The sequence below is a fragment of the Stegostoma tigrinum genome, chromosome 38 (assembly GCF_030684315.1).
Source record: "Stegostoma tigrinum isolate sSteTig4 chromosome 38, sSteTig4.hap1, whole genome shotgun sequence".
In the NCBI taxonomy this organism is placed as follows: domain Eukaryota; kingdom Metazoa; phylum Chordata; class Chondrichthyes; order Orectolobiformes; family Stegostomatidae; genus Stegostoma; species Stegostoma tigrinum.
Genome location: NC_081391.1, coordinates 18,594,797 through 18,620,555, shown reverse-complemented (window position 1 = coordinate 18,620,555; position 25,759 = coordinate 18,594,797). Strand labels below are relative to the sequence as shown.

Here is a 25,759-nt window from a genome sequence, read left to right as displayed (position 1 = left end):
TCCAAGATAATAAAGTGTGAAGCTGGATGAACACAGCAGGCCAAGCAGCATCTCAGGAGCACAAAAGCTGACGTTTCGGGCCTAGACCCTTCATCAATGAGACTTAAAGGTTTTGGGTAGTTTCATCCTTTGCAGAGATTCGATCAATAGTTTGTGCCCAACCGAGTCGAACGCTTTCGCTAGATCGACAAAGACAACTGCGAGGTCCTTACGATTGTGCTTTGCTCCCTTGATGATGTTTTCGAGGACAACAATGTTTTCATTGCATCCAGGAGTGGCTGCTAGAAACCCTTTTTGCCTGGGGTTTATTTCGACTGTTTCACTCGGGCGTTTTGCCATTATTTTCGTGAACAGCCGGAGCAGTATTGGACCGATGGTTATTGGTCGCCAGTTATCAATGCTTTTCAAGCATTCCTTATCCTCGCACTTAGGAATCAGGACCATTCGACTCTTTTTTAGTGAATCGGGGATCATGCTTGACTTTAGCCATAAGGAGAAGAGGCGGGGTAGATGAGTTTCCTCCTGCTCATGGAGTCTTCTTATGTCTTGCAGTTTCAGGCCATCTGGTCCAGCGGCACTGTTCTCGTCTATCCCCTTGATGGCCGCTTCAACTTCCTCTACCTCTATGGGTTTCATCAAGGACCCGTCATCGACTTTGCCAGTGTATGGGGCATACTTATTTATGTTCGATTTCTTGTTTGGTGCAGACAGTTTCTCACGGAAACATGTCTCCAAATCCTCTTTTGAGAGAGGACAAGCGGATGAGGTTGGCGCCCCCATGATCTCACGAGCTAGTTGACGCCGGTTGGTTTTGTAAAGCCGCTGTGTTGCTCTAAACAGCGCTTTTCGTGCTGCCCACCGTTTTCTGGCTCCGGTATTGCTACCGGGCTTTTTGTCTTTCTTGGCCTGATCTTTTTGAGGCCTCTTGTTTTTGTTCTGTCTTTTCCTGCTATTCATTAGTAGGTCGGTAATACTTTCCACTAGTCCAATTCCGAGGGCAAGCGTGTCCGGGTCGTTCCTTGCGCTCAAGAGCTCCTCAGCTTGTGTAAGCTGGTCATCTACGTCCCGATGTTTAGGGATCGAAGCCGGTGTTTTTCGGCTGGCTCTATGAAGGGTCTAGGCCCGAAACATCAGCTTTTGTGCTCCTGAGATGCTGCTTGGCCTGCTGTGTTCATCCAGCTTCACACTTTATTATCTTAAACAGATTCAAGCCTGTTTTTCCCCCTCTCTAGTAGAGTATTTAGCCTTTACATGCAATAAAGTGTTTATATGCAAGCCCAAGTCTGAAGACAGTTTATGACCTTGCCTTCTCAGTCCCTCATGAGCCACAACTCACGTTTGAGTTCAAAACCACATAACAAAACTGTCCTAATATAAAAATTTAAATGCTACAAACATCTTGCACAGGTCATGCAGAGTAATATAACCGATCATTCCAGATGTTAGGAGACCCTTCACCAGCACTGACATTGAGGGGATACTGTCCCTTTAACTGCAGGAGAGCCGGGCAAAGGGTGGGGTGGGGAAAATGGCTGTCACTCAATCTATCCACCCAATTGACATGGTATAGTAAAGATGACAGGCCTTTGTACCAATAGAGGTGTGGCATATGGGCGGGAGCACTGTCCACCCATGTCCTAGCCAATCGGCGTGCGGAAGAGGGGTGGGGCCTAGCGAAACAGCAGCCATTCTAGGGAGGGTAGAGGCGGGTCCTCCTCGGCGCGTGATCCCGCCCACCGCCCTGGAGTGATCGTTATTTTGAAATAAAGGGTAGGTGGTGTTCTGCCACCATGTAAATAGTGCCTAAGGGAGAATGGAGAAAAACAGAGTAAGGTAAAGTCTTATTGAGAGAGAAATGGACTAAGGTATAAAATCACATTGAGTAGCATTATTATCAATGGTTGGAATTGTATTTTACGATGCATTTTCCAAAGCAGGGGACGCCCAATGATACGGAGGGAATGTGAAGAGGCACGGCGGCCATTTTGTGTTTTCCTCGCTGTCGGCGCGCGTGAGGCCTGGTGGCGTTGTTTAAGCTAGTTAGAGTAACAAGTTAGCGAGTTATTCCCCCCTCCCTCCTCAACCTCACAGGCCGAGTAACCCAGAGGGGGAGAGAGAGGGGACAGCGGGGTTTTGATCCCGGCTCCCGCCATGACTCAGTTCCTGCCGCCGAACCTGCTGGCGCTGTTCGCGCCGCGGGACCCGGTGCCGTACCTGCCGCCGCTGGAGAAGCTGCCGCATGAGAAACACCACAACCAGCCGTACTCAGGCATCGCCGGCTTCGTCCGGGAGTTCGAGGTCAGCGCCGCAGCTGTGGGGGAGGGAATAAACCTGGGGTGACGGACAGGGGTTAAAGGGCCCGGGGGGGTGGGGGGGCCTGGAGAGTGGTGCTGATAGAGTTACTGGGGAAGGGGAACTGGGGAGCTGGTAGTGATGGAGTGACTGGAGAGAGGAGGGATCTTGGGGTGACGGGGGAGGGTGCTGACTGGGCAAGGGGAATGGTGGGGAGGGGTGTGACTGCATGGGGACTGGCAGAGGAGAGGGTGCTGGGGGAGGGTGGGAACTGAAGGGAGGGGGAGCCCGTATGGGGAGAGTTGGGATAAAGAGTCGTAACAGGGTGGAGAGAAAGAGAAGTGGTAATCAGGAAAGGCAACTAAAACGGGTGGTTGATACAGTTGAGCAGTGGGTGAAGGGGGGGAGAAAGGAGTAACAGACAGATGTGGAGTTGGGGGAAAGGAAAGACAGTGGGGTAATTGGGAGGCTAAATTGGTTAAGGAGTGGTCATGTGGGGAAAACTGCAGAGGGGGGAGTGGAGGGTAGGGGATTGATCTGGGGGTGGGTGCAAGAATAGGGTATTGGGTGGGGGGAATGGTGAGGAGGTGTTTGGAGGCTGGTGGGGAAGAGGGGTGGATGGAGAATGTGAGATGGGGGAAATGGGCTGGTGAGAATTGTCAGAGGGGATGGGGAAGGTGGGAATTCATGATAGGGAACTAATAAGGACTGAGGGAGGAGGAAAGGAATTGAGCAGATGATTCAAAATGGGGAATGAGCTATGTAGAGTAGGGAAGTGTGAGTAAAGAGCAAGAGCTGTGTTGATATGAAAGATATTGTGTAGGAGGGAACAGTAGTGGAGAAGGTAGCCAGATATGTAAAGGAGGGGTCTTGTGGTAGTGTGAGGAGAAGGGTATTAAAGGTCTGTTTGGGCCAGTGGATAAGGATGTTAATGACTGGTCAAGTGTAATTGAGGTGAGTGGGGCCTTTTGGAACAAGGCAAGTTCTGGGAGAATGAGAAGTTTGGCTTGTGTCCAGTTAGGGGCGTGTATTGAGAATTGGTATTGACGGTGACATAGTTTTGGGATATGGGTTAAGACCTGGTGGATGGGCAGAAGATGAAGTGGACCACAGTACATGTTGTACAATCATGTTGTGGGGTTTGGAGGCGCAACGGTTGTATTTATGGAGTTTATGCTTGTGACTGTTTTTCAGAGAAACTTAACGCTCAACCTTGATTTAGCCCTTTAATCCGTATATACTCCCATTTCTTCCTTTTCACTGTTCATTCTTATTCTTCAGAGTCAGTCTGTTAAGAATCTGGTTTTCTTGAATTTTCTGTTAGCTTTTCCATTCTGTTATGTTCTTTCACTTTCGGATTTATGTCTGGTATCGTCCTGTTCCTGTCTCATTATTACAGTTGCACATGTTCATTCATTATGTTCTGAAACCTAAATTCCTTGTTACCAAGAAACCAGATATTGACATCTTGATCAAAATCAAAATCCTGCAGGTGCTTGGAATTTGAAATAAGGTCTGTCGGCATCTCTTATGGGAAGAATCTTTCATACTGTTGATATATTTAATATTGTTTGAATACTTTTATACCCATAATTCAATTCCACATGAAGGTTGCACCTGAAAGAAGCTTATGCTTGCATCTGAACAGCCGTTTTTCAGTGCATTCATACCACATTTTCAAGCATAACTGGCCTCTATCCAGGAAAAGTGATGATCAAGGAGCCACTTGGAATTGCTAGAATGGAATATAGCAAGTGTAACTTCTGAATTTTTGATCACAGCTTCTTTTTCTGCTATGTAGGATCCTAGAGATGCCCCGCCACCAACAAGAGCTGAGACACGGGAGGAGCGAATGGAAAGAAAGGTAAGAAATTTAGGCCAAATGTACATCCTAGGGTTAAATGTGTTAGGAAAGGCTAGACATTAGAAAATACCTGGAATTATTTGAAGGTCTCCGCGACTATTTTCTGTAGGTTTGTGGACCCACATTCCTTTCAGCTGTTTGTTGATCTGGCCATCATTTCTGTGGGTGCTTGCGTGACCTGTAAGTGTATTCAGTCCATTTGATTTTATTACAGGGTCTTCATCAAGCCTGATTATGTTCCTAAGAATTGTGTACACATCTGCTTATCAGCAGTAGTCTCTATAGACTTCTGCCTCCTGTTACTTGTTTCTACCAATGAAACCACCTAAATTGTTAGAAAGTAGGCATTCAGCTTTTTATGCCTTTTCCACCAGTTATTTCCCTCAACAACACTTTTTTTGCCTGCTGAAATATTCAGTGACTTCCCTTGGTAGGCAAGAATCTCTCTTTAAAAAGTATTCAATGACTCCTCATCTACCGTTCTGAGGAAAAGAGTTCCACTGACTTGCGACGCTTCAGGAGGAGAAAAGATTCTCATCTTTATTGTAAGTTGGAGACCTCTTCCCTTTAAACTGGCCCTAAATCACTTTGTCACAGGCATTCAACCTTTCAGAGTCCATCCTGAAAAACATCTGGGGAGGTGATGGCCTAGTGATATTATTACTAGACTATTGATCCAGAAACCCAGCTAATGTTCTGGGGGACCCGGGTTTGAATCCCACCAAGGCAACCTGGCTGATTACCGTCCCACCGGTCTACTCTCAGATATCAATAAAGTGATGGAAAGTGTTATCAACAGTACTATGAAGCAGCACCTGCTCAGTGATGTCCAGTTTGGGTTCTGTCAGGGCCACTCAGCTCCTGATTTCATTACAGCCTTGGTTCAAACATGGAGAAAAGAACTGCATTCCAGAGGTGACAATGACGGCCCTTGACATCAAAGCTGCATCCAAATGAGTGTGGCATCAAGGAGCCCTAGCAAAACTGGAATCGTTGCGTATTGGGGGCAAACTTTCCAGTGTTTGGAGTCATACTTGACACATAGGAAGATGGTCATGGCTGTTGGAGGTCAGTCATCTCAATCCAGGACACCTGCAGGAGTTCCTCAGGGTAGTGTCCTTGGCCCAACCATCTTCAGCTGCTTCATCATTCACCTTCCCTCCATTTGTAGGGTCAGAAGTGAGGCTGTTTGTCAACGATAGCGTGATGTTCAGCACTATTCATGACTCCTCAGATATTAAAGCAGCCAGTGTTCAAATGCAACAAGCTTGGACAATATCCAGGCTTGGGCTGACAAGTAACAAATGTTATCCATGCCCCACAAATGTCAGGCTATGCCCATCACCAATAAGAGACAATCTAACCAAACCCTTTGACATTCAATCATATTACTATCACTGAATTCCCCCAGCATCAACATGCTGGGGGTTATCATTGACCAGAAACTTAACTGGACTCACTACGTTAACGCAGTAGCTACAAGTGCAGATCAGAAGCTAGGAATACTGTAGTGAGTAACTCCCTTCCTGACCCCTCAAACCCCGTCCACCGTCTACAAGGCACAAGTCAGGAGTGTGATGGAATACTCCCCACTTGCCTGGATGAATTCAGCCCCAAAAACACTGGAAGCTTGACATCACCCCGGACAAAGCAGCTCGCTTGATTGGAACTACATCCATAAGCATCCACCACCAACTGTCAGGAGTAGTGTGTACTGTGTGTTTGTGGGGCGGTATGGTGGCTCAGTGGTTAGCGCTGCAGCCTCACAGTGCCAGGGACCTGGCTTCAATTCAGCCTCCGGCGACTGTGTGGAGTTTGCACATCCTCCCCGTGTCTGCGTGGATTTCCTCCGGGTGCTACGGTTTCTTCCCACAATCCAAAGATGTGCAGTCTAGGTGGATTTGCCATGCTAAATTGCCTGTAGTGTTCAGGGGTGTGTGGGTTATAGGGGGATGTGTCTGGGTGGGATTCTTCAAGGGGCGGTGTGGACTTGTTGGGCTAAAGGGCCTGTTTCCACACTGTAGGTAATCTAATCTAAATCTAATCTAATCAACAAGATGCATTACAGAAATTCGCCAGAGATCATCAGACAGCACCTTCCAAACCCACGACCATTTCCATCCAGGAGGACAAGGGCTGCATATAGGAACACTACCACCTCTAAGTTCCTGTCCAAGCCACTCACCATCCTGACTTGGAACTATTTCACTGTCACTGAGTAAAAATCCTGGAATTCCCTCCCTAATGATGTTGTGAGTCACCCTACAGCTGGTGGACTGCAACGGTTCGAGAAGGCAGCTCATCACTACTTTCTCAAGGGCAACGAGGGATGGGCAAGAAATGCTCGGCGGCCAGTGACTCCCTCATCCCACAAATGAATAGAAAAATCATTTGGAATCTGTGTTTCAATAGGATGACCCCCCCCGCCCCCGCCTCAGCCTCATTTTTCTCAAACATCTGAAGATACAGGTCCAGTTTGTTTTTTCCAGCCTTTCCTATTAAGATAAACCTAGCCCCCAAATCTCTGGAATCAATTGGGTTAATCCTCTGTTGTTCTACACCACTGTTAATTCAAAATACGATAGAGAAAATTTAACCAACTGTGTATGTAAATGGTTCATTTAGTTGCTTCCTCATTGGCTATTGGGGAGCTAATGACTGACCTTATTATACATTTTACCAAACCTGGTTGCAGACCAAATTATATTCTACTTCCAGAATGCATATGGATTAGCCAGTGACACTGCTGACTTTCTCCTGTATGGTGGCAGACATTGTGATTTTCCTTTTACAGAGGCGTGAGAAGATTGAGAGAAGACAGCAGGAAGTTGAAAATGAGCTGAAAATGTGTAAGTTTATTGGAGGGTGTGTGGAAAATAATGGAGGCTGATGAACTGTACAATGTCAATGGGTATTAAACTCCGGATTGGATAGGATCAAGCTCTCTGTCATCTACCGTCGGGCTGTTTGAAGTGGGCCCATTAATTAGACGTTAAAGACAGCTGTCTGTTCACCCCTGGAAATGAATACTAATTTCTATGCCTCATTCTCCACACTGCCTTGCATAAAGCAAAATGTGCAGTAGCTGATTTGCACAGCTACTTTAGCTAAGTACTAGTGGCTATGACAACGAACATTTTTGTTTTCATGCATTATGTGTGGCCCTAAAATACCACAGGAATGTGATTAATTTGGTTTGGTCATAAGATACTTGAACAGATGACTAATAGGTTGGTTAAAGGGGTGCCCTTCAGGTGCGGGGGAGGGATGAAGGTGTATTGGTTCAGGAGGGAATTCCAGAGTGTTTGAATTGTAAACAGTAATTGTGAACTTTAACACTGCAGCATTAAAGTTGCTCTTTTTCTGATCTGCAGGGGATCCCCATAATGATCCAAATGCACAGGGTGATGCATTCAAGACACTGTTTGTTGCCAGGGTGGTAAGTTTGAGGTTATTTTTTCCCTTTTGTTTTTAAAGGAAAAACAAATGCATTGAAAAATGGGCTGCAATTCAATCGGTGGCTAGTACTGTCACTTTTTACCCATAATGGACGATATATAACTGAGATGTCTCATGTCATGAAGTTTGTGATCATTACTATTCCTTGGATGTTGTTTACGTCAAGTACCAGCAAAGGAAGAATCAAAATATTTCATTTGGTGGGGTGGTGTGGTGATGAATCCACTTGCATGTTATTGTGAGGTAACTGAGGAGTGTTTTCTGTACGTTAGAAGAGGATCCTCCAATTACCTCTGCCTTTAACCTCTAAAAACCATTAGGAAATAAACTCCCAAGTAGAAGCCTTTTGTACAAGAAAATAATTTTATTATAGAATTGTAAATGAAGTTTCTATTGTTAATTCATCGCATCATATATAACAGTACCAGTGAGTACTGTGACTATGCCCCAGATTTTAATTATTTAAACATTGACATTTTTTCATGTTTTTCATAACCTCTTCTGATCAGTATTGTTTATATTTACACTTATGAATAATCAGCTCCTGCTTCCTTTATACTACAGAACTATGATACAACAGAATCCAAGCTGAGGCGTGAGTTTGAGGTCTATGGCCCCATTAAAAGGGTAAGCATCCTATAATAAGAGTTGGTTTCAAATTTTGGTACCACTGCTGAATACAATAAACACTAATTCTGTGATCTTTTTAAATCTGCATGTTGCATATGTTCTGACAGCCATGCAATGGACGAGCCTCCAGAACAGGATAGCAGCACAGCAAATAAGTAAATAAATTCTTCTTGCTGGTGACAAAATTTAATCCTGCTTGAGAATGAGCTTTTTTTAAAAAAAAGTCCATTCCATAATGTTAGTGAGCTGAAAACATAAGGACTCTGTAGGAAAAAGTGGAAATGCACAGCTCAGTCAGCACCTGTGAAGAGAAAATGTGTAATACTGGTGTGTTTGCAAATAGTCACCAGAAAGACAGCATCTGTGGAGAGAGAAAAAGAATTCACTTTTCATATTGATGATCTTGCATTGGAATGAGGGCAAGTTAGATGTGACAGGCTTTTTTTAAAAAAATGATGGGAACATTGGGAAGGAAGAACAAAAAGGAAGTTCTGAGTGGGGGGTGGGGGAGGAGGAGAAGAAGAGCCGGAGAAGTGAAATGACTGAGTTACGTTTGCGTTCTGATGTGGAGGAGACTGCCTTTTAAAGAATAAGTACAATAAACTTTATTGAATGAAGTACAGGTAGTTTATTTTATCTTCAAATGTTTAGAACTGTGGGTGGTGGGAAGAATGGAGCTGAAAGGATAGGTTTTCCATTTCCTTTGTTTTTAATGCATGGCAAATGATTGTTAGGTGTGCATGAAGAATGGGCTAGAATGTTATGGAGAGAATACTTGTTTCAGCAGACAGGAGAGTGTGGTATATTTAGCATTGTGCTGGAAGTTGTGAAAATGATGGGTAATCATCCACTAGGGACTGTGGTTTAGAGAATCATGATACTGGGTGGAAGTGGAAAAAGTGAAAGCAGAAGAAAATCGAGTGCATTGCTAAGTGCAGTGGAGGAACGCATTTGGTTGGGGGGACAGAAAGATGGCTTAGCATCTGTAGATGCAAAAATCAGAATCAGTGATCTTTACAATTGCTAATTGACCAATTGTACATTTTCATATTCCTGATTTCCATCTGACTTTTTTAATATATATATAGAGTGAGAGATGGTTATTATTTCAGAAAAGAGTTTAACAAATAATCTAAATCTAATCTGTCAAATAGTGGACCTTTATCAGCATCCACACTTTAATATAGATGGCTGTAAACATTTTCATTTTTGAAGAGTGTCATTCTTTATTCAGTTTTAGCACTGTCTTGGTCTGGAATTGTTTTAAAGTCTGTTATGAGATCAGCTAATGTTTAAACAGTGATAGTAACACCGCCTTACCTTAGCTGTGTTTTTTTTGTTTGAGCTGAACTTCTGGAGATGGCGAACTGTGTATTAATTTTCACACGGTGCCCCTTGAGCATTTTCAGTTGATTTATGGACAGCATTGCATTCTGCATTAATACATAATCAAAACATCTGAAATAGGAATTGAAAGGTTTAATTTGGCAGGAATGGAAGGATGATCTGTGGAATTAGATTACAATCTGATTTTTGTTGATCTAAGCAATCACTTGTTTTATATTATAAGACTTCCGTTCGGTCCTTGACTTGCTGTTTTGTGTCCTTTCTGTCTGCTTTCTCAAGATCTACATGGTGTATAATAAAAGGACTGGAAAGCCCCGTGGTTATGCTTTTATCGAATACGAGCATGAACGAGACATGCATTGTAAGTGATTTGTGTGTTCGTGGGGTGGGAGGGGTTTTGACTGGCTAACTACGGGAGTTCAGGAGACCCCGTATGTAATACATGCTGTTGTGCAGCTTGCTGGATGCAGACTTGGACCTCCAGTTTCAGTTACACAACAGATGTTTTCTCTAGATCAAAAATTGTAAATGCTAGGATCTGCTGCAAACTGGGCTTTTGTTTTACAAAGATTTAGCATGGATTTTTCCTTTAGTTAAGATGGTCCCAATTAGATGCAGAGCAACTTTTCATTTTTAATGTGTCAATCTACATATACTAGATATGTCTTCAAGACAGTATTTAGAAATTTTCTGGAATCAATTGGGGAAATAATATGGACAGCTTGCAAGATATTTAACCCATTCACTAAATCCAGATGTGTAACTATCCTTGATTTAAAGTCCTTTGGTTTCTTAATGTGACTCCTATTTTGTTATACAGTGCCTGATCCTTTTTATTAGCTTTTTTGAAAGTCAGAATACTGTGGTGCACTCAGTGGTTCTCAGATAAGATTGCACACAGCTGAATGATGCCTTTCTTGGCCGTGATAGGAAGTGAGTTCTAAAGTTGAGATGAATCTACTAGCATGTCTGAGGGGGATTGAATCCATAACAATAAAGTAAGCAACAGGAATTCCTAGTGCTCTCCATTTCCGTGTGGGGTTTGAATATACTAAATATAAATAGAACTATCATGGATGTTGAAATTAGTATTAACTCCCCATTGTTTGAAGGGTCAGTTTCATAAGAGCTTTCAGTTTCCAAACTCTCCCTAACGTGAGCTGTTTCGCAGTGAGCAATTAGTAATTAATGAGTAGATTACAGCATCTGCTGTTGAACCTGTCCTGTCAAAACAATGTTGTGATATACATTGTCATTTTGTACCATTAGTGGTGGAAATTGTCTTTGTATTTAATGGGACCATCGGAACCTAGACTAAGCCTGAAATGTGACATGAAATTTTGGTTAGTGCAGGACTACAGAATTCACCATTAAAACTTGAGCTGAACCAGAGAGTGCCGAGCAAGATTTTTCTTGGGATTACTTCTGGCTAGTAACAAGAGATTTTGGAATACTAGAATATTTGAATCAAAACAATTTGATTTCCATATTCCAGTTGTGGAGTCCATCTGTAAATGATTTGGAAGTTCTGTCATAGCGAATGAAATCTCGTTGGGATGTCCATGTTTTCCTTCTTCCTGAATGCTTGACGTTTATCCCCAAAGAAATAGATATGCGTCAGCACTTCGTTGCATTTTGTGACAGTAGCTCACAGCCTGTCTCATCACCTGGTAGAATGTCCATGGTGTAAAATTATTCCCACTGGTGAAGCATTGCAAAGTCATCTTTAGAAGGTTAGAACAAGAATTCTCTAGTGGGTGCATAAGCCAAACCTGGATAGCATGTCTTAGCACTCTTATGTGTCTCTAACTACCTGGTATCTGGGTTTGCACTTAATTTAGCACTTGTTTTGGGGATAACAATTATTTTAGTCATGCTTGGACCTGTTGTTTATTAAGTCTCAACTGTATTTACTCCAAGGTCCTTTGTAAAAAGCATGATTTAGAACTAGTGTTACAGATGGTATGTATGGGACTAATTGTGTTATTACTGTGTAATGATGGATGCATGGAATGGTAAGTATGCTGCAACTTTGTGTGGAAATGCTAAGGATAGTCTGTTAAAGTGTTAATTATTTATATTTGACAGTCACTATCATAGTGAGGACTTGCTTCACAGTTTCTGCTTAATGGGTCAAGGGTAATTTTGTTCATATTGAGCAGCTGGAATCAGGTTCTCACTTTTATTAATGTTTTTTTTCCCCCCATCATATTCAGGATTGTTGCAGACACTGCTTGATGACAGTGCAGACTGCTGAATATAAATTTTGAAGGCATGGGTCACTACAGCACTGGGCTGGGTATTTTAACCTTGTGGTTTCCCACTTTTTTTTTGAAATGATTCTGGGAATCTTGTACTTGGCTGCCCTAAAATGCAGTGTAATTTTGCATTGTTAACATTTATGGGGAAAGTTTTGTGAGAATATTTTTCCTTTGATTTTGTGCTCACAGTGCACCGCTGCTTTCCTTTGCCGGTGGAATGGGCTTAAGCCTGTTACCCTTCTCAAATGGAAAAAAACTTTGAGAAATAATTTTATTTGGTTGAGGGTGTACTTTTCCTCCTGAGGTAGTCCAGAAATTCAAGTCTTCTCCACCTTTATTGTTAAAAATTATCCAAGTGAGAGCAAAACTGATGAGGGTAGTTCTGTGTTATTAGTTAACACTTATGACAAGCTTTTAGCACCGCGGGGCATGAGTCTTTTTCTTTCTTCTTAAAAAAAGACTTTTTGCATCATTGGGCCCTTTTCACGGCTGAAAAGGTTTTGAGAAACCTTGCCCATCTAGAATTTTTTTTAAATTGCAGTTTTACAATGGATGACACTTGTACTGAAAAACTATTGGCCTGTCTTCAATTAAATGTTACGTTTTGTAAACCTATCAAAAACTTCTTTTGAATTCCATTCAGGAAAAACTTGGGTTAAGCAGCAACCTGCTCTTTCCACTGCAATTTCAGACCATTCTCCTTCAAATTGATTTTAACCATCTTTAGTCAGCATTTCCAATTTGAGTTCTGACCATGTTGTATTTTCACTTTCTTGCAATTATTATGCTAAGTCTGCCTATGCTAAAACAAAATTTGTGTAGGAATTTGGTTCCTTCAGGGTTGACTGCCTACCACAGGTTTTACTGCACTGGAGAGTTTGTGCCCTCATGAAGTTCATTTTAAAAAAAAAAGTAAATTTGACCTGTTTGATTTTTATGAGGGCGAAACCATCTTGTGAAAAGGGCCTCAGTGTTTGTGTGGTTTTTTTTAAAGAAAATAGATTGTTTGTGAATTGTACACTACGTTTGCAAGCTGGGGTATATTAATTCTATGTTATTTCTATTGTCACTGCAGCCACCATTCTGATGGCAAATGCCACTGCTGGCTTGCAGCTGATGCTAATGCTCCCCTTACATCTCATTGTATGGTTGGTATATGGGTTTGTATGATGGGTAAGAACTCACAATACATCACCACAGTGAGAGGAGCGTGATTAAAATACAGTACGTAGATCCAGTGGATTTGCTAAGTGCAGTTAAGAGAAATGTGAGGCTACACAAAACACATAGAGGTGATATAGAAGAACAAACTTGAGTGTTTGGAGGAAGGAAAGGTCTTTGCTACAGGTTGTTAGAACTTAGAGCCTTGGGGTAAAGAAACTCAGTGTCCTTGTCTGTCATTCCTGTCTTTGGGATCTGCACCTACAAAGATTGTTGCTATTAAAAGTTGATGCTTTGCGCTAAGAGTTTAAGAAAAACACAGCAGTATGAGAATACAAACTTGAAATTTCTTAGTTCAAGTTTTCTGTTGCCAGGATTTGAAGTATGTGTTATGTACCTAATGAATGAGAGAGAAACAAGCTCAGAAAATGTCTTAGAGATATGATTGGAGTCTGTTGGTTATCCTAAGATTAGGTCAGCTGAGCAGCCACTAATGTTTGCAGTTTTTTTCCCACTGCAGTGAGTTTTGAATTGCTGTTAAACTGTAGCTACTAATTTCTTGATTTGATACTTTCAGTGGGATTGGGTTACATCTAATGAGAAGAGCGATGAAATTAGCAGGCTTTGGTCTTTTGAGGCAATGCTGCTGGGCAGTAGTGACCGCAACCTGGGGAGATGCTCTTAGGCAGTATATGGCAGTAATCATACTCCTGCCTAAAGGATGGTATGGGAAAGGTCCTGCAATTCAGAGAGACAGTCGCTTAGTATTGAGACAGTTTGTATGGAGCCTCCATTCTTTTGAAGCAAAAGTGTTCTCCACACAAATGGTTTTTCCTTTTGTGTTAACATTCCTTTTAAATGATGCATGAACATGCATGCTCTTGAGCACTAATAAGGAATCAATTAGTTCTTGTTAGAGTTAATTTCCCAAATGTTATTGTAATTGTTGAATAATGGTGTTTATTGAACAGGTGCATTTACATATTAGTCTTCAGGATAATAAAGAAAATTGCAAGATGGTGGCTATGGCATTGGATTTGATTTTCCTGTGTGCACTGTTTAAAATCTCTGGAAATTACTAGCGTTGGACCTGGAGATCTGAAAAGGATATTACAGTTACTTAATGTGGATTAAAAAGAAATGTTTACATTCTCAGACATATGTCATGGTGTATTTAAAGTCAGGTATGGGCTTGGTTTCATTTGCCCTGAATAATTATGAAAGATGTTTTTGAGAAGCTCATGGAACATCATGGTTGCTTGTGAGTGAGCAAAGCGAAATATGCAGACCCTTGAGGCAGTCATGATCAGATCACTGTACTTCTGCACCCCTAGAGCTACTGAAGTAGCATAACATTTGTTTGTAAAATGTTACCTACTTATTGTAGATTTCTCTACTTTGGAAGCATTTCCAGTATGCAGATGGGTGATAGTTGTTTGGTATTGGGCTAGACTAAGAAATAGGGTTAATTAACCTGGGTTTGTTTTTAATTTGCATTCATATCTTGCATTTAGAAAGCCCATTTTAATCACTGAGTGCAAGAACTTAACCGTACATACTTAAAACTGTGTGCTTGTTTAACCTTCCGAGTGTTCTCCTTTCCCTACTGATTTTGTTGCTAAAGTGTGAGGAAAGGAAATGGAGCAGATCTTGAGTACCGGGGAAGTGGGCATAGAGAATTAGTGGTAAATAGTTGGAAAATCAGGTTTGCAAAAGTAATCATGTAGTTATCCACCAGATTTTTAAATTGCAGGGGGTTGTAAGATTTAATGAGCCCCTCTAATTTCCTGAGCTGAAAGTCTAGAGATTTTGCATTACGGGTGAAACTTAAAGTTTGAACAATCACCCTAGCCATAATTGCAGCTTGTTTACAGTTGTGCAGTGGCCTGTTTAACTAAAACTAGTTATTTTTACTGGCCTAACTGTCTTGTAATTGGGTTATCACATTTGTCTCTCTTACATTTCTAATCAGCTTTAGTTCCTGTTTTATCTTCAATACAAACTTTAGGTCTCATTGTAAGCCCTCACTACTCTAAATTGAACAGAATACAGTAAAATCTTGTAGGCTATGCTGCATCAATTCTATCCATAAACAAATCACTTATTGAATCAAAATATCAAGAATAGCACTATATTGTAACATAAGAGTGCCAATATTTGGCCTTTAACTCTTAATTTCTTTTCTCCATGGACACATTGTGAAAGATTAAATCTGAAGAGCTAAAGATTATGATTTAAGGACAGATCAAAATATTGTGCATCTGGCATAATCTAGAAAAAGAGATTTTGTACACCAGCGCTGAGGGTTATGACAAGTGTGATTGCACTGTTCCATTGTCCTGTCGAGTACTGGATTGTTGGCGTGCATTGTTTGTCTTTTTTTTGAATGATTCAGTTCCGATACTGACCTAAAACAATTCTGATGGAAGTACGCACTTTTCCACACTATCTATCTTTCTCTTCTGATTTTTGTTTTATTGCGACTCTGTTTTCGAAAACAATCTATCCAAGTATTGGTGCATGTGATAAAATGGCTGCATCATTCCCAGATTCAAAGTAGTGTAAACTAGTTGGTGTTTAGAGCAGAGCTAATGTAGATCTAATAGGTCTGATGGATAGTATCTGCGCTGTAACGTTATGTCTGTCCCTCATATTTGAACAAAAGATGTGCTGTTTGACATTGGGCTAAAAGATTCAAGTGTGGCTTTGGTTTAGCAATGGTTATCAGAAGATTAATAAACAAATTAACCTGAACTCCTATTGATACTGAGCATTTCTTGACAGATCAATGGTATGGTAAGGATTAAAAGTTAGGTTCGAGTTTAATTTAAGTGCCATCTGCCCACATCCATTTTAATAAATTAGACAAATTGCTGACAAATTCAGCTTGAATGAACTCTGCACTTTCCTTAGGAACTTAAAGGGGCTTTCATCAGCTTGCTGGAAGAGGGATAGTTGGGGCTAAATTTACAGTTAATTGTCAGAAGAGGGGAATGTACATAATTAGGGGTTTAAATTATTAGGCGTTTAGGAAAATGAATCTAGTAATTTACAGCTGGAAGGTAGAAGCTAGTTTAACTGCAGTAATGACTCTTCCAGATTTCTTCCCTTAAGGCTAAAATTACAACATTTTCTTATTTAAAGACTTAGTTACTAGCTAAAGTCACTGAAGCATTTTTACATTTTCTTGGATTTTACAACAACAATTTGGAAACCAAATCATGTTCATTGACATTTTTGAATTCATGATTATCAGGCGGTTGAATTGGGTAAACTTCTCTGTCAAATGTATGGACCTCAACTATTTGGCCCACTTTGCGCACAACCTACACTCAGTGCTGAGATAACACATGTCTGCGATTTAAACACTGATGACTTGGTTACAAGTTGTCTGTAAAGTAACATCATGTCAGTAACACGTAACAGGCAGATGTGTAACTCATTGGAGCTGCAATATCACCTTTGCCTAGCCTATTTTTCTTTTAATTGCCAGATTTTTAAACCTACTGCTTCCAAGAGATGTTCCCAAGTTTTTAACTGATGAAACCCTGCACTCCGGTTGCTACCTCAATTTCTGTTTAGGTTAAATTTTTTTTTTCGTGCTCAGTCTTCTCCCTTTTTCCCTTTTATCTTGTGGGCATTCAGTTTGATGCTAGGGACTATGTTTGTGGAATCCATAATGGACCACATTTCTGAGAAACTAATCAATAAAATGTGCTTTTGATCACATTTTAGAGAATGAGTAGCTTTTGAAGATTCAGTAGAACCTTCTTTTGTTAAAGAAAACACTAATAAATCCTGAATTCCACTTAATTTTTTTTCACCCTGATGTCTTGCATTCACATTTTAATAAGCTTGGTACTTCCTCATATGTTGTAGGCTTTCAAAAAAAGGATTCTGCAGCTCAATGCCCATTCATTAGTACTAAACCTATTTCCCAAAAAAAAAGTTAACATGCAAAGAGCCTTTTTTAAAAAAAAAAGCTACTCCAAACAGAAAAAAAAATTGCTCATGAAGTAAATTTGAGCCAGGTAAGCTGTTGTGAAGGGATTCCCAGTCTACATCGTGGAGCCTTTGATACTCCAAGCAAATGGAAGCTTGCGAGAACAGAGAAGCAATGCTGGATTGGTAAAACAGGGTATTTTAATGTCATTGGTAAAACATGGTAAAAGTATTTTTTTTTATTTCTTAAAAAAAACACAAGGGATTGTCTGGCTTGTGTTGAATTTTTCACACTTAATAACTCGAATGTTCAAAGAATACCTGGTTTAAAGAGGGATTCTCACCATCTCACTCCTTGATTTGGGAGGATGCTCAACATTTGGGAAAACTTGTTTTATTCTGCAGTCATCTGAATAAAGTAGGAATATCTGACTGCTAACTGCAGTTAAGGTGAATTACTCTGAGGTGGAGATGCTGCACAAATTTTTGATTACCTGTTGTAGGCTGCCATCTGAATCTCATTCCAAATGAGTTGATTATCGTGTCAATGAAACTATCTTCATTTGGAAAATTGTCTTTTCGGGTAAGAAAGCACGTGGGAGAATGAAAGAACGGTGCTCATGTTACCTTTTGACTCTAGAAGGCGTCTTGATAGTGAGATCCTCTCTTTAAAGAAATATTTATTATCTGAGCTGTGATATCTTTTGGCAGCATGTTTTCTGCTAATGGTTCCAGCTTTTTATATGCAATGTGCATTTCCCCCTCTAATCAGATTAGATCACGAGGAATTGTGGTGCGTTTGTCCACTTTGTGCCTTTAGCCTGCATAAAATCCCACCCGAGCACTTCTGGCTTAACAGTACTGTTGATGACAGGTGTGTGGTTCTCTTTCAGGAGGTGTGTCATTAACACGGCAATCTCGAGCTCTGACTGAAATTCAGGCTGGATTTTTGTGGGTCTTTGTTTGATTAGATGATTCATCAAAGATATGTAACCAGTCCTCTGCTTTTGGGCAAGTGCATAGATTCTGTTGTTTTCTTAATTGAAGCACACAATGTATGTTTTGTTTTCTTTGAAAAATGAAAGAACATATCTTGGAAGAAGAAATTTTTATAAAATGTATTTAATTGTACCAAATAGCTCCATGCAGTGTCTGTCTCTGCAGACTTCTGGCCCTTGTTCAGGTTCATACTGCCAAACAAAATCACTGGCTTTGATTGGAAGCTATGTTGGCCCTAACTGGGTGACTGGAAAATCCTTCAGAGGAGAGTCTCCATTTGAGCAGTTCCTCAAGCCCCAACTGATAGAATGCAAAACATATTTTACTTCTTACACTTTGTATTTTCAGTGATTTTGAAAATCTTGAAGTTAGTTCCCTGTAATGAATAAAATGATATTGTGACTTGATAAATGTTACAAGGTTAAGAGTCCTGGAGTTAAGTAATTAGCCAGATATTTCCTGCATTATCATAGGTATATGTCACTCACAACTTATCTTGAACCTAGTTATATTGTTTCTGCAGTCTGTGTCAGCTCAACTGTTATTGAGAGCTTAAACAGTTTATTTGTGAGTGGAGCCTTGTGTATTATGCAAAAGTAATGCTTTTGCAGGCTCAGAAGGATCTTCCAGCAGATCTGTATGTGAACATGGTGATGTTCTAAAAGTTTGAAAATCCAACATATCCTGAAGTTTGGCCGCTTATGTTTCTATTTATAATCTTCTGGCTGGTGTGTTTCTTGTATTTGAGAGTCTTCTTTTAGTTAAAACATGTTGCTGCTGCAAAAAGATGTGCATGTTCTGGATTGCACTTGGCCTGGTTGGTGAGGCTGATACCTTGAGCCATATTTTTATTCGAACATGAAGGTTTTGTCTTCTGAGAGAGTAAAATCATTTACAACAACAGAAAAATAAAACTAGGGAGCATTAAAAAGAGGTTAAAAGATTTATGGTAAGAGAAAGCCAAAACCTTGTTTTTTTTTTAATTTTCCCTGTGCATGGATTCAACTCTGTAGAAATTAGTGTTCTTTGGACATTTGAATTGCAGTGATTTCAGAGTAACTTTGAAACCAGAAAAAGCCACAAGTCAGACATTTTTCTCCTGATACAGTTTTTAAACATAATTAAATATATTATCTTTTGAATATGCTTGTTAAAGTAATCAAACGCCCGATGTAGAAAATTCTTAAAAATCAAATCGCTGCTGAAAGCAGGTAAGGTGCAGTAAGTAAAGGGTAAATCGTCAGCAGCAGAAAGTTACAAACAGTGGAAGTCGAAACACTGAACATTGTACCATCTGTTGGCAAGATAGCGCGTCCCGCTTTTCATGAGTGCAGGGGGCTAAAGTGCAGTTTTTGTAAGTAAACTTACAGGTAAAATCTCTTTTCTTTTGTTAGTGGTGCTGTGTAGTGCTTATATCAATTTTATTTTTCCTCTTCATCCTTCCTCCTCTAGCTCCTGTTTATAATCCATTTTTTCCTTTCTCCCTGGTGGTGTATAGCGGATGGAAACCAATTTTTAAACAAAAAATTAATGCAGGATCTTGTAACCCTGGTCAAGATGGCCCTGTTTTAGTGTGACTGAAACATAGCGCAATGTTTCTTTAGATATGAGTGATGCAATGAATGAAAATGCTGACCCAAGCCACAGAAATACAACATTGATATTTCTACCTTTTATCCTAAATTTGTGCCAATTATGCAGAGATTAAGTAATCTTTTTCAGAACGATCTTAGACTTAAAACAGGATGCAGTTACATAGCCCTGGAGGAAAGAAGATTGGTTAGTTTTGAAAGCAAAACATAGCAAGCTCAAGCTTAAAAGTTGGACAGGCTGTTTCGAAGATGTTGAATGTGTCAAGTGTTCTGAGATTGAATCAACATAAATTGCTCAAGGCAAGAACTAATTGAAATAGGGAAGTGCAGTGTGTAGCATTTACCAGCCTTCTGTTTCAGCAGGGTGATTGAACATTGTGTCCCACTGTTCCCCTCTCACTTTCTTTAAAAAAGTTCATCCTTTTGAAAAGTGGAGGAATGGTTATCAGATCACCTTGCTCCTTTTTCATCACTTTGCTTGTCACAGAGGTCAGTTCCTGTTTGAAAGCAAAAGTGCACTGAGCTGTACTTGCTACCCTGCATTGGATGACAGTCTAGCTTAAATTGTCAGAGTTGCTGAATTTGTTCTGCGAACTAAAACTTCTCCCCATTTAATTTGTACTCTGGTCTGTCGCTTGCACTTTCACTTGTGAGTAGCTGTATTCTGGTATATGACGCACCCTTAAGTCAGTCAGTCCTGAATTAAAGGTATTGTCTCAATGCTTTCTTCATTGAGTGCTTTTACACTCTAGCGGTTTGACAGGGGTTTTTGGCCATTCCATGGGCACCCTGATTTTGGTTGCTTTTAGAATTGGCTTGGTTACCATTTTCTGTTGCAGGACAAACAGTGACTTTTTATTCTTTTTTTTGGGACCTAAATTCCCCTGATCTAGCAGAACTTGGTTAATGAGTGTGTGAGATGAATGTTTGAGAAATGAATTCAATTAACAATTGTTCTAATGGAATTTTTTTTCCTTTTCCAGGATTAGAACTGAATGGTTCAGTGTTGTACACTAACTGGGGTTGGCTCTTCCCTTTTCCAATGAAACTAATTCATTCAAAACAGCACAACTTGGATGCTGTTAATCTTGAAGACTAGAAGCAGATTGTTCTAAGTTAGAGGCAGAAAGCACTTTTCCAGAGTGCACTGTTGTATTGGAAAAATGAGGAGCTAGCCCTGGTTCTTACATTTCATTTAACAGCCTGCTTCCAATGTTGAAGGAGGAAGGGGGACTGGTGGGGAGGGTAAACAGAACTTTTTCCCCCCCCTTCAAGGTTTTGTTTCTGCATGAAAAGTTAATTGTATATTTCTCCTGGTTTTTAAAGAAACAAAGGGAGGGGTTGGGTGGGATTTGCTAAATTCAATCCCACTGACTTTTAGTTGCTGTTCTGGACACAATCTATTGCAGCTGCATACAAACACGCAGATGGTAAGAAGATTGATGGGAGGAGAGTTCTGGTTGATGTGGAGAGAGGCCGCACTGTGAAAGGGTGGCGCCCGAGGAGGCTCGGTAAGATTGTTTTGTTTTATTCAGGGGATGTGGGCTTTGCTGGAAAGACTTGTAAAAACCTCCTTTTGTAAAGGACGCAGTGAACTGCCGTCTTGAGTCACTACAATCCATATAGTGTAAGTACTGCCACAGTACTATCAAGTAGAAAATTCCAAGTGTTTCAAATTCAGAATGGTTTTGCAAGGAGATTTCAGGTAATGGTGTTCTAAATAGGTACTGAGTTTGTAAGTTGATACTAGAGAAACAGTTGGATTCTTGCCACTCGTCTCAAAAGTGGTACACAATGTAACCATAGTGATTCAGTGGCGGAGGAAGTGTTTAAAAATTGACCCAATGGATAGTTGGGAGTTAGGAGACCAGTTACATTCCATAGAATAACTAACTAACTTCTGACTTATTCTTGTAGCCACCATTCATGTGGCTAATTCAGTTCAGCTTCTCGTCAGTCATGGCAATCCGTGATGTTGATGAAGGCCAACTCAGTGATGATGATGTAAGATATTAAGGTGCTGAGTTAGACTTTAATCAACACAGATGTTACAAATTAGAGCTATTCGATATGTCTGTGGTTTGGAATACTTGGATTTGAAATTGAAGATCTATCTGCAGCAGCTGAATAGATGTATTGTTAGGGATCTATAATTTTGTAAAAAGACTGCTAATCAGGTAGGCGACAGCAGCTGCCTAACTAACGAGAGATGTGATGGAGATTCACAAAGAAGAGGTACATTATACAACAGCTGTATGGTGAGAGTGCTTTGAATCTGTGCTTAGGTTTGCATGCTGACATGGGACCAGTTGATGTCTATAATCTTTCCTCCTTGTATAGGGAGGTACATGGATGATTTCTGCAGACAATAATAATTTGTCACTGCCCTTTTAAAACAGTGATATTTTAATGCTCAACTATTTCAGGTGTGAATAAGCACTGCAGACATGTTCCTCCTGCCAAATTGGGACTCCTAACTGATCTCTGAACAGTGGACTTAATTTGTTGGTATTATGCAGAGAGGTTCTAAATAAGCAGGCTTTTCAGCCCTTTGTCTCATGTCTCCTATAAAGTAATGTACCAGTAAGGTACAGTATTTTGCCTGGAAGCACTCATGATAAACGACTAATGCAAATCATAGTCATAAGGCACAGAAACAGGCCCTTCAGTCCAGTCAGTCTAGGCCTACCATAATACCAAGCTAAACTTGCTTGACTCATAGCCCTTTAAACAATGCTTTTTCATGTGCTCATCCAAGTGTCTTTTAAACATTGTAACTATATCGGCTTCCACTGTGTCCTCTAGAAGTTCATTCCACGTATGAGCTACCCTCTGTGTTTGTGTGGGTGGGAAGGGTTGGCAGTGGAATCTGCCCCCTAGCCTTGAGACCTCCCATCCAACTGAGTGGTGCTGTATGGCCAATCTTACCTGATCTTTGCTGAACCTCCTGTAGCACAAGAATAGATTCGTTACTCTGACAGTATTGTATATAACCCATTCTGGGGTAGCTATTCCCTGCTCCCCGCACTGCAGTATTTTTAAGACAAGAAGTTGTGCAAAATGACGCCTCCCAGTCTGCAACAGTTCTGTCTCCCTGTCCCATTCCCCCTACCCCCCCCCCCCCAAAAAAAAAACACCACCTTGCTTTCGTAGATAATTTGAGCTGGAATGCAGAACCTGAAGTTTTCTTTACATTTGGTTAAGGTGATAGGAAACACCAGTAACATCCCAAATCTGAATTCATTGGGTCCTGTGCTGTTGACATGCAGAGATCCTTTTGAGATGCTTTCTTTTGCAGGTGGCGGACTTGGGGGCACTCGTAGAGGTGGTGCAGATGTTAATATCAAACATTCAGGTCGTGATGATGCACCGCGATATGATGAGAGGTGAGAAACATAGTGGTGTAGTAACTGACCGACAGAGTGAACAGAATGCCTTAAATTTTCCTAATATGCCACCTTGGAGGCATTGTACTGGATTACATTTGTGATGTCCATTGAGTTTGACATCCAGTTGTAAATATGAACAGCTTTTCACGTGTGATTTAAATATTAGAATATTTTGGTTTCTAGTTTTATATCATTAGACCCTACGTATGTGCAGTTTATTTGTACTCAATGCAACTGACTTTGTTTTAGCACTCATTACTCAGGAGTTTTACTTGGGTGCAAGATGTTTAATTTTTTTTTTATTTATTCATGGTATCTGGTGGTGTAGACTTGCCATTTGTTGCCCATCTCTGGGTGCCTTTGAGAAGGTGGCGATCAGCTGCCTTTATGAACTGCTGCGGTCAATTTGTATGTAGACCCACAATGCTACCACTGAGGGAGCTCCAGAATTTTGACCAACCCACACTGAAAGATCAGCAATATGTATCCAAGTCAGGGTCGTGTGTGGCTTGGAGAGGAATTTGCAGTTGGTGGTTTCCCACGTATCTGCTGCTTAGCTGGGCAAATTCAGATATAACGTGCTGCTTTTCCTTAATGCAAAAAGGTTGCATTTCACTGAGCTTCCTCATTACAAAAAACGTCCAGTGACAAAAATCTAATCTTGTAAAAGAATCAAAAGGGGAGTGGATTAAAGCAACAATCGGGTCAGATATGATCTAGTTCTGTAGCTGATTTTACTTCCAGTTCTAAAATTTAATTGTCTCCCCAGGGACCGGGATCGCGAACGCGACAGGGATCGCCGTGAACGTAGTCGTGAAAGAGATAAGGAACGTGAGCGGCGTAGAAGCCGTTCCAGGGAGCGACGCCGACCTCGATCACGTAGCCGTGACAAGGAAGAGAGGAAAGCGCGCGGCAGCCGTGAGCGAAGTAGGGAGAAAGATAAGGACAAGGATCGTGATCGCAAGCGGCGCAGCCGCAGTCGCGATCGTAAGAGAGAGCGAGACCGTGACAGGGATAAGGATAAGAAAGAAGAACGTACAGATGTAGACCAACCTGAGGCAGGTGACGGGCCTCACAATGATGCACAGGCAGTTGACATAGCCATTGAACCCATTGAGTCTAAACCTGAAGCAGAGGAGAAGAATAGAGAACGGGGAGATAGGGATAGAGAGAGGGACCGAGACAAAGACCGAGATAGAGACCGGGATCGGGACCGTAGACGAAGCCATCGAGACCGGGACAAGGATAGAGACCGGGACAGGAGGAGAGATAGGGAACGGGACCGTGATAGAGATCACAAGCGTGACAGAGACAGGGATAGAGATAGGGACAGAAATAAGGATTCTGACAAACTGCAGGATAATGGGATTCCTGAGCAACTTGAAGAAACCAGTCAGGACATGTATATGGATCAGGAGTCGATGCAGTCTGGTGATGGATTCATGTTGGCTGAAAATGGTTATCAAATGGAACCACCTACGGAAGGTTACTAAAAAGACCTGCGTTCAAAGTGAACTTTTCCAATTGGACCAATACTTTTCATTTTCCTGTTTTATTGACAGAAATCGCAAACTTATTTTGTTTGTTGGTTTTAAGCTGTAGTGAAGGAGGTTTTCAGCACGAAGTACTCGTTGCTTTTTCTTGAGGAGGGTAAGTTTTAGTGACTGTATCATAGCAGGTGGTTTGGAATCCTTTTGAGCCTTGTGAAATTCGGTTGGTAAATGTTATTGATCTGTTTTTATGGTCTAATACATAATAAACCCTGTTTTAAAGCCATCCGATTCAACTGTGTACTCTTATGTACAGGTGTTCCATCAGTGAGGTGTTGGCTTGGGTGAACATTTGCCGCATTGTGCACCTGTGATTACATCAGGTACTCAGTTGCTTCTAGTGAGTATAAGATCCCAAATGAAGTGAAGGGCTCTCGTTGCTGTGTGCTGTAATAATTCTACATTGCAGTTTTTGAAGGTAATGAGTCAGAGGGCAAGATTGGCAATTTTGTTGGAAAGATGTCTACATCAGCCTTTAAACAGTCTGATTAGAATTTATAACAATAAACCTTTGTGTCACTGGTGCTTAATGTGTCTTTTTCTGTTCTTTTGTTATCTGTTGTATTTCAAAATTAATGCCTTGTCATTTCAGTGTTTGTCTAGCTAAAGAACCTGTAATCTTAATGGGTGTTTTGTGGCTCTTCCTGGTCCAATTAAAGTAGGCTGAGCCACTTGTAAACAGAGAACAGTTAGTGTACATTTGAATCCTAACTGATTCTATTGGATCTTGTTAGAAATCATCCGAAGCATTTTAAATATGAATAAAATTTCCTGAGTGGAAACTGGTCACCAAAATCGGCCATTTTCTACAGTTTCATGGATTCAAAGTCAGATTCCTCTTAGTATAGTTACTTTAAATTCTGGTGAGCACATTGTGCACTTACTCATTTTTCAAACATTTTATGAAAATCTTAAACCTAAGGGCATTGACCATGGTACAATTGCTATGAGTGACCTAAGACAAGTCAGGTCTCTGCACCTATATATATCTAGACTTGTTTTCGTATTTTACAGACAAGGAAAGGCTAGTTGGCACTTTGAGCATGTCATAGTCATGTTATAATTAATACATTGTTAACCTGAAACTTTATCTCCAATCCAGATGTCCACTGTACAGTCTAGGAGGTGTACCTCATGAACTTATGGAATGAAATTGGGCGACTGCTTATTTCATTTTCTTCCACCCCCCCCCCCCCCCCCCCACCCCCCCCAAAAACCAGTTCAGGCTGCCCCAGTGACCTTGATGCATGGCACACTAATAATGCATGCACTG

At 41.0% G+C, this 25,759-nt stretch overlaps 1 protein-coding gene across 1 annotated transcript; it reads left to right on the top strand.

Moving 5' to 3' along the window:
* The first annotated feature begins 1,970 nt into the window (after positions 1 to 1,970).
* Positions 1,971 to 25,011, top strand: snrnp70 (small nuclear ribonucleoprotein 70 (U1)). Its single transcript, XM_048521226.2, has 9 exons — positions 1,971 to 2,298; positions 4,094 to 4,156; positions 6,951 to 7,005; positions 7,531 to 7,595; positions 8,180 to 8,242; positions 9,872 to 9,953; positions 20,957 to 21,058; positions 22,846 to 22,933; positions 23,706 to 25,011. The coding sequence occupies exons 1-9, from the start codon at positions 2,152 to 2,154 to the stop codon at positions 24,427 to 24,429; spliced, it is 1,389 nt and encodes a 462-aa protein (XP_048377183.1). The 5' UTR covers positions 1,971 to 2,151; the 3' UTR covers positions 24,430 to 25,011.
* The last annotated feature ends 748 nt before the right edge of the window (positions 25,012 to 25,759 follow it).

Excerpts from the sequence above, each read along its gene's own strand:
- snrnp70 (XM_048521226.2), top strand. The coding sequence starts at position 2,152 with ATGACTCAGTTCCTGCCGCCGAACCTGCTGGCGCTGTTCGCGCCGCGG. Across the intron at positions 2,299-4,093 it reads GCTTCGTCCGGGAGTTCGAG|GATCCTAGAGATGCCCCGCC; the intron begins GTCAGCGCCGCA and ends TCTGCTATGTAG. Across the intron at positions 9,954-20,956 it reads GCATGAACGAGACATGCATT|CTGCATACAAACACGCAGAT; the intron begins GTAAGTGATTTG and ends AATCTATTGCAG.